Genomic DNA, 14657 nt, shown 5'->3' on the forward strand with positions numbered 1-14657 from the left:
AAAAGTAGTTCCCTTGCCATCAAGCAATCCCACTACTCGGTATACATCCAAAAATAATTGAAAACAGAGGCTCAAACAGATATTTGTGCACCCATGGCCACCAGAAGAACTATTCACAACAGTGGAGGAAGCAACACAAATGTCAACTGATAGATGAATGACCGAATAAATAAGATATAGTCACATACAATGGAATATCTCACAGCCCTAAGAGAGGAAAATCTTGTGACATGCTCCAACGTGGACGAAGATATGCAAAATAATCCAGTCACAACAATGATAACAACCTAAGATTCTACTTCGACTGTACATTTGCAGTAGTATAATTCTTAAAAATATAGAGTGGGGGCTGGGAAGATGGCTCAGTGGTGGACTGCTTGCCTTGCATGCATTGAGGCCCCGAGGCACCACAAAATATTTTAATGTTTTTTTCTTTCATGCATGTGTTTCTAACACATTTATAAGATTATCTCTTTGTTGCTTTGTATGTCCCTCCCCCACAGTATAACCCTTGCTTTCACTATATTTGATGTCAGTATAACTTGTGGAGGAGATGGGGAAAAACCAGTTGTTTAAGGATACAGGTGGACCTGTTGCAACAATGAGAAGTACAAGTTGTCATGTCCAAAACGAACTTTACAATGTTGGTGGGGGGGGGGGGGCTGGGGGGGGGAGGAAGGAGAAGGATTGGGATTAGGGGGGGAGGGGGGAGGCTGGGAAGGGATGTGAAGGATAAACAAAGGAGGAGGCTGCAATGCTTGGTAAGAAATGTACACATTATCCTGCCCATGTAACTGTAACTCCTCTGTACAGTATGTTCACAAATAAAATTAAATTAAAAAAAAAAACAGAAAAAGTGGGAAGTGGGCACTGTGGCTCAAGTGGTAGAGTGCTAGCCTTGAGCTGAGATGCTGAGGAACATCATCTGGGACCAGAATTCAGGCCCCACGATGAAAACAAACAAACAAACAAAAAATGTAGAGTGGTAAGCACCAGGGATTAAGAGAGAAGAAAAAGGCTACAGAGCTTCAATTCTGCAGGATGAAAAAGTTCTAGTGATAATAATTCACAACACTGCATATACTCAACACTTCTAAAACTGTATGTTTAAAAATGAGTAAGATGGAAATAATAAAGAATCTCACCAGCACTTATGCCAAGTGTTGAGGGCTTACATTAGCTGTGGCTCAAGTGTCAAAATGCCAGCCTTGAGCAAAAAACCCAAGCAAGAATGTGAGGCTCTGAGCTCACACCTCAGTACTAGCACAAGAAGAAACAAGTGACAGTGACAGAATATCCAATCACTCATTGGTCATACCTGAGAATATGGCGAGTGTGAGCTCAGGATATGCCCTTGCTAATTCCTCAGATAACTGGTAATATGAGACAGAATACAGATGTGGCAGAGGGGACAGCTGGCTGAGCACTCCATCTGCTCTCTGAACCTCCAATTTATGAGCGTAGCGAAACATCTTCGGTTCCAGAATCTACAGGATGACAATCCCATCGGCTTTAGTTAGTATTTTATGGGATATCTGAAGTTCAGCTATAATTATAAAACATTTCCCCAGGAAATAGTCCAGTTTAAAAATCATATGCTTATGTATATTAAAAGAAATGTTAATTAGTAATGCCAGGAGATGGTTACAAAAGACTAACATTACCTAAAGTACTTATGACTTGACTTTAATGTCAGTGGTATGCGTTAATTAACTAGTCACTTAATGTACAATTACTCGAAAAGGATCTATCATTTATCTAGTTAAAAAATATAACTATAAAAAATCTGCATAGCAGCCAAGTACCAGTGGCTTGTAACTATAATCTTACCTACTTAGGAGGATGAGATCTGAGGACTGAGGTTTGAAGCTAGCCAGGACAGAAAAGTCCATGAGATTCTTATCTCCAAATAACCACCAAAAAGCCAGAAATGAAGCTGTGGCTCAAGTGGTAGGGTGCTAGCCTTCAGAGGAAAAAGCTGAGGGGGAGCGCTGAGACCCTGACTTCAAGCCCCACGACTGGCACACACAAAAATATATTTATAGTGGAAAAAGATTCAAAAAGGTTCCTTGCTTTTCATAGATAAACTAAAATTCCCTTTCATAGTACAGCATATGTAAAACTTTATCATTACTTCTCTTATCAATAAAGGCATTAAGTATAATTTCTAAGAAGGTCCTATCAGCATTAGTAACATTAGCATACTTTATAATCACTTTAAGTCCTTGGTAAGATCAGAGACTCTTGATCAATAAGTTAAATATTGTATAATAATAATATACCTGCAATCTGAGAAAATGATGAGGTATCATGAATGAGCTAATTATCTTAACATGGCTCCCAACACAGACATTAACAGTTACTTGCTACTCTGTCCTAATTAATTAGTATTTGTAAATATATAAGTGCTAATATAATATTTCTATAACATACTTCTGAATAGTTAGTACTTACAGATTTAAATATCTATATTATCTTTCGTCTTCTTTTTCTAATAATGCTAGTCAGAACATGGTAACATACTTCACAATGAACAATAAAGTGAAATATTTGTACTAGTATGTTTTAAAGGCAAGAAAAAAAAAATCAGGTTTCATTAAGCCCTCAGTAAAAAACTTTTAATTAACATCTGTTTACGAACCTGTAAAAGTTGCATAGCAACTTCATAGATGCTTCTAGAAGAGTCAGCTGCTTTAAACAGTATTAGATTTAGGAGCATCACTGTGTCACACTGATAATCCCTGAAGATAAATTTCACATGTTAGGTAGATAACAATGTTTGGAGACTGCATACCAGTTAAAAAAGACATGTACAAAGAGCTAGGGCATATGTATCTTCTAGGCCTAGGGGGTAACTTTAGGGACAACAAACTTATGGTGATCATTATCCTTACTGGATAAATTTCCCTAGTACTTAATGAGAAAAAATACAAATGTTTTAGTATTCCCAAATTAAAAAGGAGACATTTTCTTAAAAAAAAAAAAAAAAAAAGAGTCTAAGTGGAAAATAAGCCACAGTGCCCAGGGTACCTGTTCTGGAATACATTAGCAATGGCTTTAAAGCAGCCGGCTGCTACTCTCTTGGAGCCCGTGTAACACCGGTCCACAGCCCAGTACATCAGGTTGCTCTGATCAGGGTTCAGCTCCAGCAGCAACGTGACTGCTTCACAGCCCAAATGATGAACCTGAGGGAAGGTCACAAATTGCCAGGGAGAGGAATGTTATTTGCTTGTGTATTCTCTCCTCTCCTCTCTCTCCTCTCCGCTTCCCTCCCTCCCCCCTCTTTCTCTCTCTCCTCTAAGCTAATATATGGCATACATTTATTGTATTTAATACAAAATTCAGTTTCCTTTTATTCAACTCCTTTATTGAGGCAGTAGAAAAAACTAGCATGGGTAAATTATATTTGGCTCCTTGTTTTCTTACACAGATTCTTCACTATGAATATTTCTTTCAACAGAGCCCACAAAGGCTGCTGATGAACATAATGGGTGTTTTAGAAAAATGAACTGGTAGCTCCTTCAATTATTTTTATCAAGCTTTATTCTTTTTTTAATTTAAATTTAAATGTTATTGTCAAGGTGATGTACATAGGGGTTGCAGTTACATAAGTAAGGTAGTGAGTACATTTCTTGTCAAACTTGTTACCCCCTCCTTCATTTTTCTCCCACTTTCCCTCCCCCTTAACTCTCCTTCCAAGTTGTACAGATCATTTCCAATATATTGTCTCATGAGTATTGGTTCCACCTTTGTCCTTTGTCTCATCATCTTTTTATGGTGCTATTATAGTGGAAATATGATTTAGAGTTCTGACAAATTTACTTCTATATTCTCTTTGTAGTTTCTAATGCTGTCTTTGTTCATTGTAACATGTTACATGCACATTCCATAGGGAAGGGGTAACAAATTTGACAAGAAATGTACTTATTACCTTGCTTACATAATTGTAACTCTTCTGTAAATCACCTTGACAATAAAATTAAAAATAAAAAAAAACAAAACAAAGCAGCTAAAATGTCAGAAGCTTCATTCTTATTTATCACAACACAACAGAAACATTATCCGAGGGAAAGGAGCGCTCTAGCTCTCTCTCATGTTGGTCCTGGGTTTAAACTAATGGCCTGGGCACTGTTCTTGAGCTACTTTTGCTCAAGCCTAGCACTCTACTGCTTGAGTCACAGCTCCACTTCCAGCTTTTTTCTGGTTAACTGGAGATAAGAGTCTCCCAGACTTTCCTTGTCAAGCTGGCTTTGAACCAGGATCCTGAGTAGCTGGATTATAGGTGGATTATAGGTCCCTGGCCTAAGCTGTGAAATATGTGTGTGTGTGGTATGAGAATATGGAGTGGGAGACTAGGAAAGAATAATTAATTGGAGAATGGTTAAAGCAAACAAAGTAAACATAGCGAAGAACATACTTCTTCCATGGAGTCCAAAGCACTCTAGATCAGTAAGAACCTTGTTCAGATACATAGAAACTACTATATTAATCTAATAAGAAAGAGGAACTTAAATGGAAAAATTATAAATTTCCTAGGATATGGTATCCTATATAATCTTACGTAATATATTATTTGCATATGATTCTATCCTTAAAATATAAATATAATTCTATCCTAACAAAACAAAGTAGATTTATTACAGATTTCTTTCTTTCTTTTTTCTTTTTTTATCAAGTCATGGGGTCTGAACTCTGGGCCTGGGCGCTGTCCCTCAGCTCTTCAGCTCAAGACTAACACTCTACTACTTGAGCCACAGCACCACTTCTGGCTTTTTTTTTTCCTGCTTATGTGGTGCTGAGGAATTGAACCCAGGGCCTCATGCATACAAGGCAAGCACTCTACCACTGAGCCACCTTCCCAGTCCAACAGGTGTCTTTTTTTAAAATCTTTTCTTTTAGGTCCAAGATCAGGACTTGAACTCAGCGCCTGATGCTTTTGTTCACTGTCTAGCACTCTACCAACTGAGGCATGCCTCCAACCACTGACAGTTTCTTTTTAGTAGGTCATACATTAATTGTGAACAGTGCAATAATAATTTATGACATTTTAAGGGAATGGTCAGAATTACCTTTTTGTCCAGAGAGTCTAAGATGTTATCCAACCATTTGTACAGATAGCCATCTGAGGAAAGTCCTACATTATCTGCAACAGGGCCACAACAGAGTACAGCAGACATAGCCTTCAAACAATAATATTAGAATTACATTTAAACATTTTAAGAGGTTAAATGGTGGCTGCTTAATGAGAAGAGGCAGGATATTTTCACTCATGTTTATCTAGCCACAACAGTTTAATTATTTTCTTTGCAAAGAGGAAGTATAATAGTAACTTTTTAAACTTTTATGGGCAAGTAAATTTATCAGCCATAGGAGTTTAAACAATACTGGACAGAAGAGAAAAAGACTAAAAAAATTCAAGGAATTGAATTGACAGAATCTCAAATTCTTTAAGAAAAATGGTGATCAAATTTTATAGATTATACTCTTGCATTGTAATTTATGTACTGAAATAGTTACGGTGTTTTGAAGACAAACATACATGCTAATACTGGTGGGTTCTATGGAGAAATCTTCAACCTATTTATGATATCAGATATTGATAGACATAACAATATCTAACAACGCTAACGTAAAAAAAAAAAAAAGGAAAGAAATTGGGGTTATTGGTAAATACCTTTAATGCACAGTACTGATGTCTATTGATCTGCATATTTCTATCACTGTATCTGTCCAAGGGGGTGAACATGATGCTAAAAGGACCTGCCCAGTGACTGAACAGCATGAACAGACTGTGACGGAGGCTCTGCTGAGGAAAAATACTTCTTCTCTGGTGCACTGTAAATAAAAACATAGGTAGGAATACGTATTTCTGTTTGTTTACCCTAACATGACACCAGCTTCTTTACTGTTCAATATGGACGGGAATAAAATAGAGAGCTTATGTTTTTATGTAAACGCATTCTAAACCTCCATAGTTAACAGAGGACATTTACATGTATGAAAATCCCAGAAACATCATCATGACAGACAGAATGGTGCAGGGATTCTTGCACAGTGAAGGGAGTAAGAAGAACCTTGCTCCTCCTGGGCTATCATTGGCTCTGAAATCTGACTGAGAATTTTCTCTTTTTTTTTTTTGAAAACAAGAATTTATTTTAGTATGACAAGTTTACAGTATGGAAAAATGGAGGAAAAAAAAGAGAGAGAAACATTTCTTGCTTCCTATGCAGGAAATGGAAATTATTAAATCTCCCCTTACAAAGAATCTTGGGCCACAGATAAAAGGGGAGCCAATCTAGTCAGGAGCTGATGGATCCTGCATGTAATACTAGCTACATGGTAGGCAAAGATGAGAAGATTGGAAGTTCAAGGCCAAAGTCCATCTGAATTAATAGGTGGACACAATGGCTGGTACATGCCTTCTTAAGTTACACGGGAGGCATAAATAGGTGGAATAGGGTCCAGGGTAGCATGGGCATAGAAGAGGGACCAAAATGGGGCAAGGGCAGGTGTGGCTCAAGAGGTAGAGTGCCTACCTAGCAAGGGTAAAGCCCTGAGTTCAAGTTTCATATTTCCACAAAAGAAAAGAAAAAAAAAAGAGTGATGTCTTTCTTGTAGTGTCTCAGGCCTGGTGTACAGATCCACTCTTCTGCCCCATGCTGATGGCAGCACCAGAGAGCCTCAGAGATTTGGGAAATAGTAAAATTTGAAACCTGCTGGTTTAGATGAGGGTTTCTGCTTTGAAGTTTTACTCTGCAAGTTTTCTGCATCAATATTTGCAAAACTAAAAGTATCACAACAAAACAAGATGGAAGTGGTGAGAAAAGGTCAGAGTCACTAAGAGATCAGTTCATATTTTTATATTAGGGAGCTTCAGAACAGAAAAGTTAGAGGAAGGATACTCACTATCTTGCCCATGTAATTGTAACCCTTCTGTATGGTATTTTCACAATAATAAAAAAAAGAAAAACAAAGCAAGAAAACTTACAGGAAGGAAAGCTCTTTCCTCTAAGTGGCATTATCAAAATAGGGCTCCTGAACTTGAAATTCATGTAACTAATTTTGTGCTTAAAGAATCCCCATATAGGGATGGCAGGGGGAAAACAATGGAGGGGTAACAATGCTCAATAGGAAGTGTACTCATTACCTTGCTCATGTAACTGTAACCCTCTGTATAGTATCTTTACAATAAAAAATAAAAAAAAATAAAAGAATCCCCTTATATAAAACAATTTTTTAAGCCAACTGTTAGCATATGCTAGTTAACACACTATCTTTATTTTTAGAGAAAATTACTATTTATGCAACTTACAAAAAGTCTTAATGTACTCACTTTTGTACTCATAAATAAGTTTTAAAAATGGAATTGTGTACAAGAATTTTCATAATACATGTTTCAGTCAGTAATAAGCACATTTTCATTCAATACTTTATCAACAGCATTATATCTTTGTATACTTTATATATGTGGTCTATACTCTTCTATTATATAAAAAAGTATAATCTTATTTTCAATGATAATTTGGAATACTGACTTCTTTGCTCATTGAATCTAAAACACACTTTTCCAAAGAGTTTACCTTATCTAATTTATTTTTTCAGCTTTTTGTGTGAGTGTCTTAACTATTGAAAATCTATACTGGGCTGCACTAATTTATGGTAAACAATCTCTTGCCATCCAGGTTGTGCTGATATATTTTCCCAGTACGTTCACCAGTTGCTTTCTTGGATTACAAAGCTTCAAAGGAAAAAAAGGTTGGAAGGTATATTAATGCCCAATAATGCTTTCAGAAACTGAATCAATACCTGGAACATTCTGAATGATATTCGCCACTAAGGCACTAAAATGGCATCGTATATCCTTCAGCGTGTCAGAGTCTTTTTCATTTTCTGCTTCCAGGAGTTGTCTAGTTAGATCTACATATTCCAATAGGGTGTTGTTGAGAAAATGTGTTTCATTGTCAAGGCCACCACTTGCACTGAAAATATGTCAGAGAAAATGTGACTTGAAATTATTGTTTACATCAAAATAAAATCCTGTAATCAAAATCAGAATACTATACATTAAACTGCATAGTCATGGAAGAATAACACTTAATATACAAAAATTCAATGAATATGATTGTGGTTTTCTTACATATAAAAACTGAGCCTGTTGCTTGCGGTTCACGCTGATTAAGAGTTAATGATCACAGTTCAAAGCCATAATGGGAAGGAAAACCTATGAGACTCTTATTTCCAACTAACTACTGAAAAAGCCAGAAAGGGAGCTGTGGCGAGCACTAGCCTTGAGCATAAAAATTAAGAGATGGGGAGTTCTCAAGATGGCGACGGGGCAGTAGGGAAACGCCACAGCTCTCTCCAACCAAAAAGAGAGTTCGAGTTCCAACCTTTAATCTCCCCAAGAGACCGACAACAACAAAAAGACGAACACTCAGAGAAAAACCAGAGGTGGAAAATAACAAAAAAAGAAAGAGAGGAAAAGAAGAATTTCAGAACAGAGAAGAGCGAAGACCCCTCCCCCAACCTTTACTGGCCGCACGGCAGTGCGCCAAGCCGCCGGCCAGCCGGCCCGGCAGGGGCTGCCGGAGCCACAGAGACACAGGGGGCTGCTTGCAGATCACCAGGTACCGGATTGCAGAACAGCGGATCGCCAGGAACAGAGAAACCTACCAGCCGGGAGTCTCCAGGAGGATCCCACCCCACCCATCACTCTCCACCGGAGCGGAGAGGCTCCATCCCGCCAAAGCCGCCCGGCACCAGCAGCGCCACAAAGGGACCTGTCCCGATCGCAACGACCCGGCGGGGGGCCGCCCAACCCAGCCCGCAACCACCCCAACTGAACTCGGACTGCAACAACAACTGACGGACTGCAACAACAACTGACGACCTACAGGGTGAGTACCCATCAGGGGACAGGGAATCCATCAAGGGAGACCAGAGCTGGAGGGAATCCCCAGACCCTGACCTAGACTCCCTACCCCAACACCCGGACCACAGGACCCACTAAAACTGGGAACTGTTCGAGAGCCCCACCAGCCGGTGGAGCACACTCTGCTGGCCAGGCCAGAGCAAGAGCGCCCCGGGAAGGGAGCTTAAATGCTCAAGCCAGGAACAGTGCCCCTGGGTCAAGACTACCAACAGTAGAAGAAATTTGAACTGTGTCCTCCAGGCTGCATAACCAAGGTGGTATACACATTAGCACAGGCCTAACGAGCGCGCTCCAGGCTGGGGCCGGAACCAGGCCAGGGGACCGGCGCCTGAACAAAGCAAAAAGGGTCAGAAGTGGGGCTGTGGCTCAAATGGTAGGGTGCCAGCCCTGAGCTGAAGAGCTGAGGGACAGCACCCAAACCTAGAGTTCAAGCCCACAACCAGCCCAAAACAAACAAAAACACATCAGGAGCCCATAGCAGACTCCAGTATTTGGGAGAGTGCATCCAGAGCATCTGATCTTCCCAAGAGCACCCGCAGGAGCAAACACAAGCAGTCTAGGCTGCTCAACCCTTCCAAAGGCGGGAATTGCTACAGCAGAGAGCTGAGAATCCTAAGTGAATAGCAGCTGGAAATAGGCTCCCAACAGAATCCAGATCAGACACAGACTCTCTCTACCAATAGAGAATCAGCAACCAAGCAAAGCAGACACACCAAAACAAGATTGAAGAGCAGTCTCCTGAACCCCCATGCGAAAATCACAGAGAAAAATCACAAGGTTTACCACTACCCAGGACAGCAAGCTCACCTCAAAAGCCAGCAGCCACGCAGGGGAGAGCCCCAGTGGGAGCAAAGCAGGAATGGAAGACAAAAACTACATCCAAGGGTTGCTGGAGGCAATGACTCAAGAAATAAAGCGAGAAATGGATCAGAAATTGAAAGAGCACAAGGATGAACTATCAAAAGATATACAGGATATCAAACAAAAATTGGATGCAAAAATAGAAGCTGCACAAACCTCAGTAAGAAGTGAGATAAACGCCAAATTAGAGGTAATGCATACTGATATCACCTCATTGAGAGGTGAGATCAGTACTCTGAGAACCAACATTGAATCCATAAAGGGATCCATTTCCATCATGCAAACCACAATAGAAGCCACGGTCAACAGAGTGAATGAAATGGAAGGTAGAGTGTCAGATACAGAAGACAGAATACACCAACTGGACCAAAAAGTGACAGATATGGAAAAATCACTCAAATTAAACCAAAGGGAAATTCAAGAGCAAGCAGATAATGCTAAAAAATTTAACCTTCGCATAATCGGAGTGGACGAAGGTGAGGAATTCCAGAGCAAGGGAATGCAACACCTATTTAACAAGATAGTCAATGAAAATTTTCCCCACCTCAAAAACGACCATCTTAACTACATCACAAAAGCTTATCGAACACCCAACAAGCAAGATCCCAGGAGAAACACTTCTAGGCACATAATAGTAACAATGATGGATCTGAATAATAAGGAAACAATCCTGCATGCAGCAAAAATGAAGAAGGAGCTATACTACAACGGGAAAAAAATTAGAATCACTGCAGATCTCTCCACACAAACAATGAATGCAAGAAAAGCCTGGGAAAGCACCATACGAGCCCTGAGAGCCAATAACTGCCAACCCAGACTGATATACCCGGCAAAGCTAGCATTCACATTCGATGGAGAACTGAAAACTTTTAATAGCAAAGAAAAACTAAATGAATACATAAACATTAAGCCAGCATTACAAAGAATTCTAAGAGGGGGGACACAACCTGAAGAAAGCAACCAGGAACTGGGACCTGCCCCAAACAGGCATTACTCAAAGTCTAACTGAGCAAGCACAGGAGGAAAGGAAAGAAGAAAAACTTAGGAAAACGGAATGGCAGGGACAACAATGCATCTCTCTATACTTTCTCTTAATATAAATGGGCTGAATTCGCCAATTAAAAGAAAACGAACTGAGGACTGGATCAGAAAACAAGACCCATCCATCTGTTGCCTTCAGGAGACCCACCTCTCAGCCAAACATACAAACAAACTCAGAGTGAAGGGGTGGAAAAGGATCTACCAATCAAATTCCCCCAATAAGAAAGCAGGTGTAGCTATCCTGATATCTGACAAAATAAACTTTTCATTAAAATCAGTACAGAAAGACAAGGACGGACATTACATATTAATAAAGGGAACAATCCAAGAGGAGGATATAACCATCATCAACTTATATGCCCCAAATATCGGTGCACCCAGATATGTTAAACAAATGCTCTCAAACTTACAGAATAAAATAGATCCCAATACGATAATACTAGGAGACTTTAACACGCCACTCTCACCAAAGGACAGGTCTACCAACCAGAGGATTGGCAAAGAAGCTACCGAATTAAGTGAGGCCATACTTCAAGCGGAATTAACTGACATCTACCGAGTATTTCACCCTAAAACAACACAGTACACATTCTTCTCAGCAGCTCATGAAACTTTCTCCAAAATAGACCATATCATAGTTCATTCAAGGAACTTAAGCAAATACAAAGGGATCGACATAATCCCCTGTATCCTATCTGACCACAGTGGAATCAAGCTAGCTCTCAATAACAAAGCATACCGCAGAAATTTCTCTAATACATGGAAATTGAACAGCACACTCCTTAACAAGGCCTGGGTAACAGAAGAGATCAGAGAAGAAATAAAGCATTTCCTAGAACTCAATGAAAATGAAAACACCTCACAAAGAAACTTGTGGGACACAGCAAAAGCAGTCCTGAGGGGCAAATTTATTGCCCTCAGTGCCCACATCAAGAGAATGGAGACAGACCAAGTAAATAATCTCATGTTGCAACTAAAACAGCTAGAAAAACAAGAAAAAATGGGACCTAAAGCTACTAGACGAAGCCAGATAACCAAATTGAGAGCAGAGATTAACCAATTAGAAAATCAGAAAACCATAACCAAAATAAACCAAACAAAAAGCTGGTTCTTTGAAAAAATAAACAAAATTGATGGCCCGTTGGCAAGATTAATTAAAAAAAGAAGAGAGGAAACCCATATTAATAGGATTAGGGATGCCACGGGAAACATCACAACACGTACCCAAGATATCCAAACAATTCTAACAGACTACTTTCAAAAGCTATACTCTCTAAAGGAAGAAAATCTGGCGGAAATGGATGCATTTTTAGAGAAATACAAGTTACCCAAACTGAGCAAAGAAGAAGTTAACCAATTAAATAAGCCAATATCCTATAATGAGATACAGGAAGCTATCAAAAGTCTTCCAACAAAAAAAAGCCCAGGACCAGATGGATTCACAGCAGAATTCTATAAGACCTTTAAAGAAGAACTAATACCCATACTCCTCAAGCTCTTCAGAGAAACAGAGAAGGAGGGAGCTATCCCAAACTCATTCTACGAAGCCAATATCACACTCATCCCCAAACCAAGCAAAGACCCAACCAAAAAGGAGAATTACAGGCCAATCTCCTTGATGAACACAGATGCAAAGATCCTTAACAAGATTCTAGCTAACAGAATCCAGAAACACATAAAAAAAATAATACACTATGATCAGGTAGGCTTCATCCCAGAGACACAGGGATGGTTTAACATACGTAAGTCAATAAATGTAATCCAGCATATCAACAGAGCCAAGGTCAAGAATCACATGATTATCGCCACAGATGCAGAAAAGGCCTTTGATAAAATTCAACATTCATTCATGCTAAAAGCTCTGGAGAAAATAGGAATAGAAGGAACATTTCTAAAAACAATAAAAGCCATTTATGACAGACCAATAGCCAATATTATACTTAATGGGGAAAAGCTACAACCAATCCTCCTAAAAACAGGAACAAGGCAAGGATGTCCACTGTCTCCACTCCTCTTCAACATAGTCCTAGAACCCTTAGCCAGGGCAATAAGGCAAGAAAAAGACATTAAAGGGATCCGCATAGGGAAAGAAGAAGTGAAACTATCCCTTTTTGCAGACGACATGATACTATACCTCCACGATCCCAAAAACTCCATCCCCAAACTTTTAGAAATCATAAGTCACTTCGGCAAAATAGCAGGATACAAAATAAACCCACAAAAATCAGTTGCCTTCCTATACACTGATAACGCACAGGAAGAGAGGGAAATAAAGGGAGCAACCCCATTCACAATAACCTCCCAAAAAATAAAATATTTAGGAATTAACCTAACCAAAGATGTAAAAGAACTATTTAATGAGAACTATAAAAAGTTAAAGAAAGAAATTGCAGAAGACACTAGGAAATGGAAAGACCTCCCATGCTCCTGGATAGGCCGACTTAATATAGTAAAGATGGTGATACTTCCAAAATTAATATACAAATTCAATGCAATTCCTATTAAAATCCCAATGACATACATCACTGAAATACAGAAAACAGTCCAAAAATTTATATGGAACAACAAAAGACCTAGAATAGCCAAAACAATTCTAGGGGATAAAGACAATATGGGAGGGCTATCCATGCCGAACTTCAAACTCTACTACAGAGCTATAATCACAAAGACAGCATGGTACTGGCACAAAAACAGACCCGAAGACCAATGGAACAGAATAGAAGATCCAGATATAAATCCACAGGCCTACAGCCATCTGATATTCGACAAAGGAGCCAAAGACATACAATGGAAGAAACACAGCCTCTTCAACCGCTGGTGCTGGGAAAACTGGGCAGCCACATGCAGAAAACTAAAAGTGGACCCCAGCCTATCACCATGCACCAACATCAACTCAAAATGGATTAAAGACCTTAACATTAAACCTGAATCTCTGAAACTACTGCAGGACAGAGTAGGAGAGACACTTGAACTAATAGGCACAGGAAGGAACTTCCTGAACAGAGTCCCAGGGTCACAACAAGTTGGAGAGAGACTCGACAAATGGGACTACCTTAAAATAAAAAGCTTCTGCACAGCTAAATCTATCGCAACTAAGCTAGAAAGACAACCAACTAATTGGGAAAAAATATTTACCAGCAATATATCAGACAAGGGGTTAACATCCTGTATATACAGGGAACTCAAGAAACTAATCCCTCCCAAACCTAACAAACCAATTACTAAATGGGCAAGGGAACTAAAGAGGGACTTCTCAAATGAAGAAATAAAAATGGCAAAGAAACACATGAGGAAATGTTCATCATCCCTGGTGGTGAAGGAAATGCAAATAAAGACAACCCTGAGATACCACCTTACCCCAGTCAGAATGTCCCACATCCACAAATCAGCCAACGACAAATGCTGGAGGGGATGTGGAGAAAGAGGAACCCTATTACACTGCTGGTGGGAATGTACACTTATACAACCACTTTGGAAAGCAGTCTGGAGGGTCCTTAGAAAGCTAAAGATTGACCTCCCTTACGACCCAGTCATACCACTTCTAGGCATCTACCCTGAACAACAGGAACCAATATACAAGGACACGTGCACCTCCATGTTTATTGCAGCACTGTTCGCAATAGCTAGGATATGGAAACAACCTAGGTGCCCCACCACAGATGAATGGATCCAAAAATTGTGGTATCTATACACAATGGAATATTATGCAGCCATTAGAAATGACAAAATAATGGCATTTGCAGGGAAATGGATGGAGCTAGAAGGAATCATGTTGAGCGAGGTAAGCCAAGAACGAAGAGACAAACGGTACATGGTCTCCCTC

General features: G+C 39.6%; 1 protein-coding gene across 1 annotated transcript in view; it reads right to left on the reverse strand.

Moving 5' to 3' along the window:
* Fryl (FRY like transcription coactivator) overlaps positions 1-14657 on the reverse strand; it is a 165922-nt gene that overhangs the window by 61854 nt on the left and 89411 nt on the right. Inside the window, exons 27-32 of the mRNA XM_042677986.1 lie at positions 7807-7979; positions 5675-5835; positions 5070-5180; positions 3031-3185; positions 2642-2741; positions 1319-1487 (exon numbers count right to left, since the gene is read on the reverse strand). Coding sequence (XP_042533920.1) covers positions 1319-1487; positions 2642-2741; positions 3031-3185; positions 5070-5180; positions 5675-5835; positions 7807-7979 — 869 coding nt within the window. The remainder of the gene's footprint in view (positions 1-1318; positions 1488-2641; positions 2742-3030; positions 3186-5069; positions 5181-5674; positions 5836-7806; positions 7980-14657) is intronic.

The sequence above is a fragment of the Dipodomys spectabilis genome, unplaced genomic scaffold (assembly GCF_019054845.1).
Source record: "Dipodomys spectabilis isolate Male_0828 unplaced genomic scaffold, ASM1905484v1 ptg000043l, whole genome shotgun sequence".
Classification (NCBI taxonomy): domain Eukaryota; kingdom Metazoa; phylum Chordata; class Mammalia; order Rodentia; family Heteromyidae; genus Dipodomys; species Dipodomys spectabilis.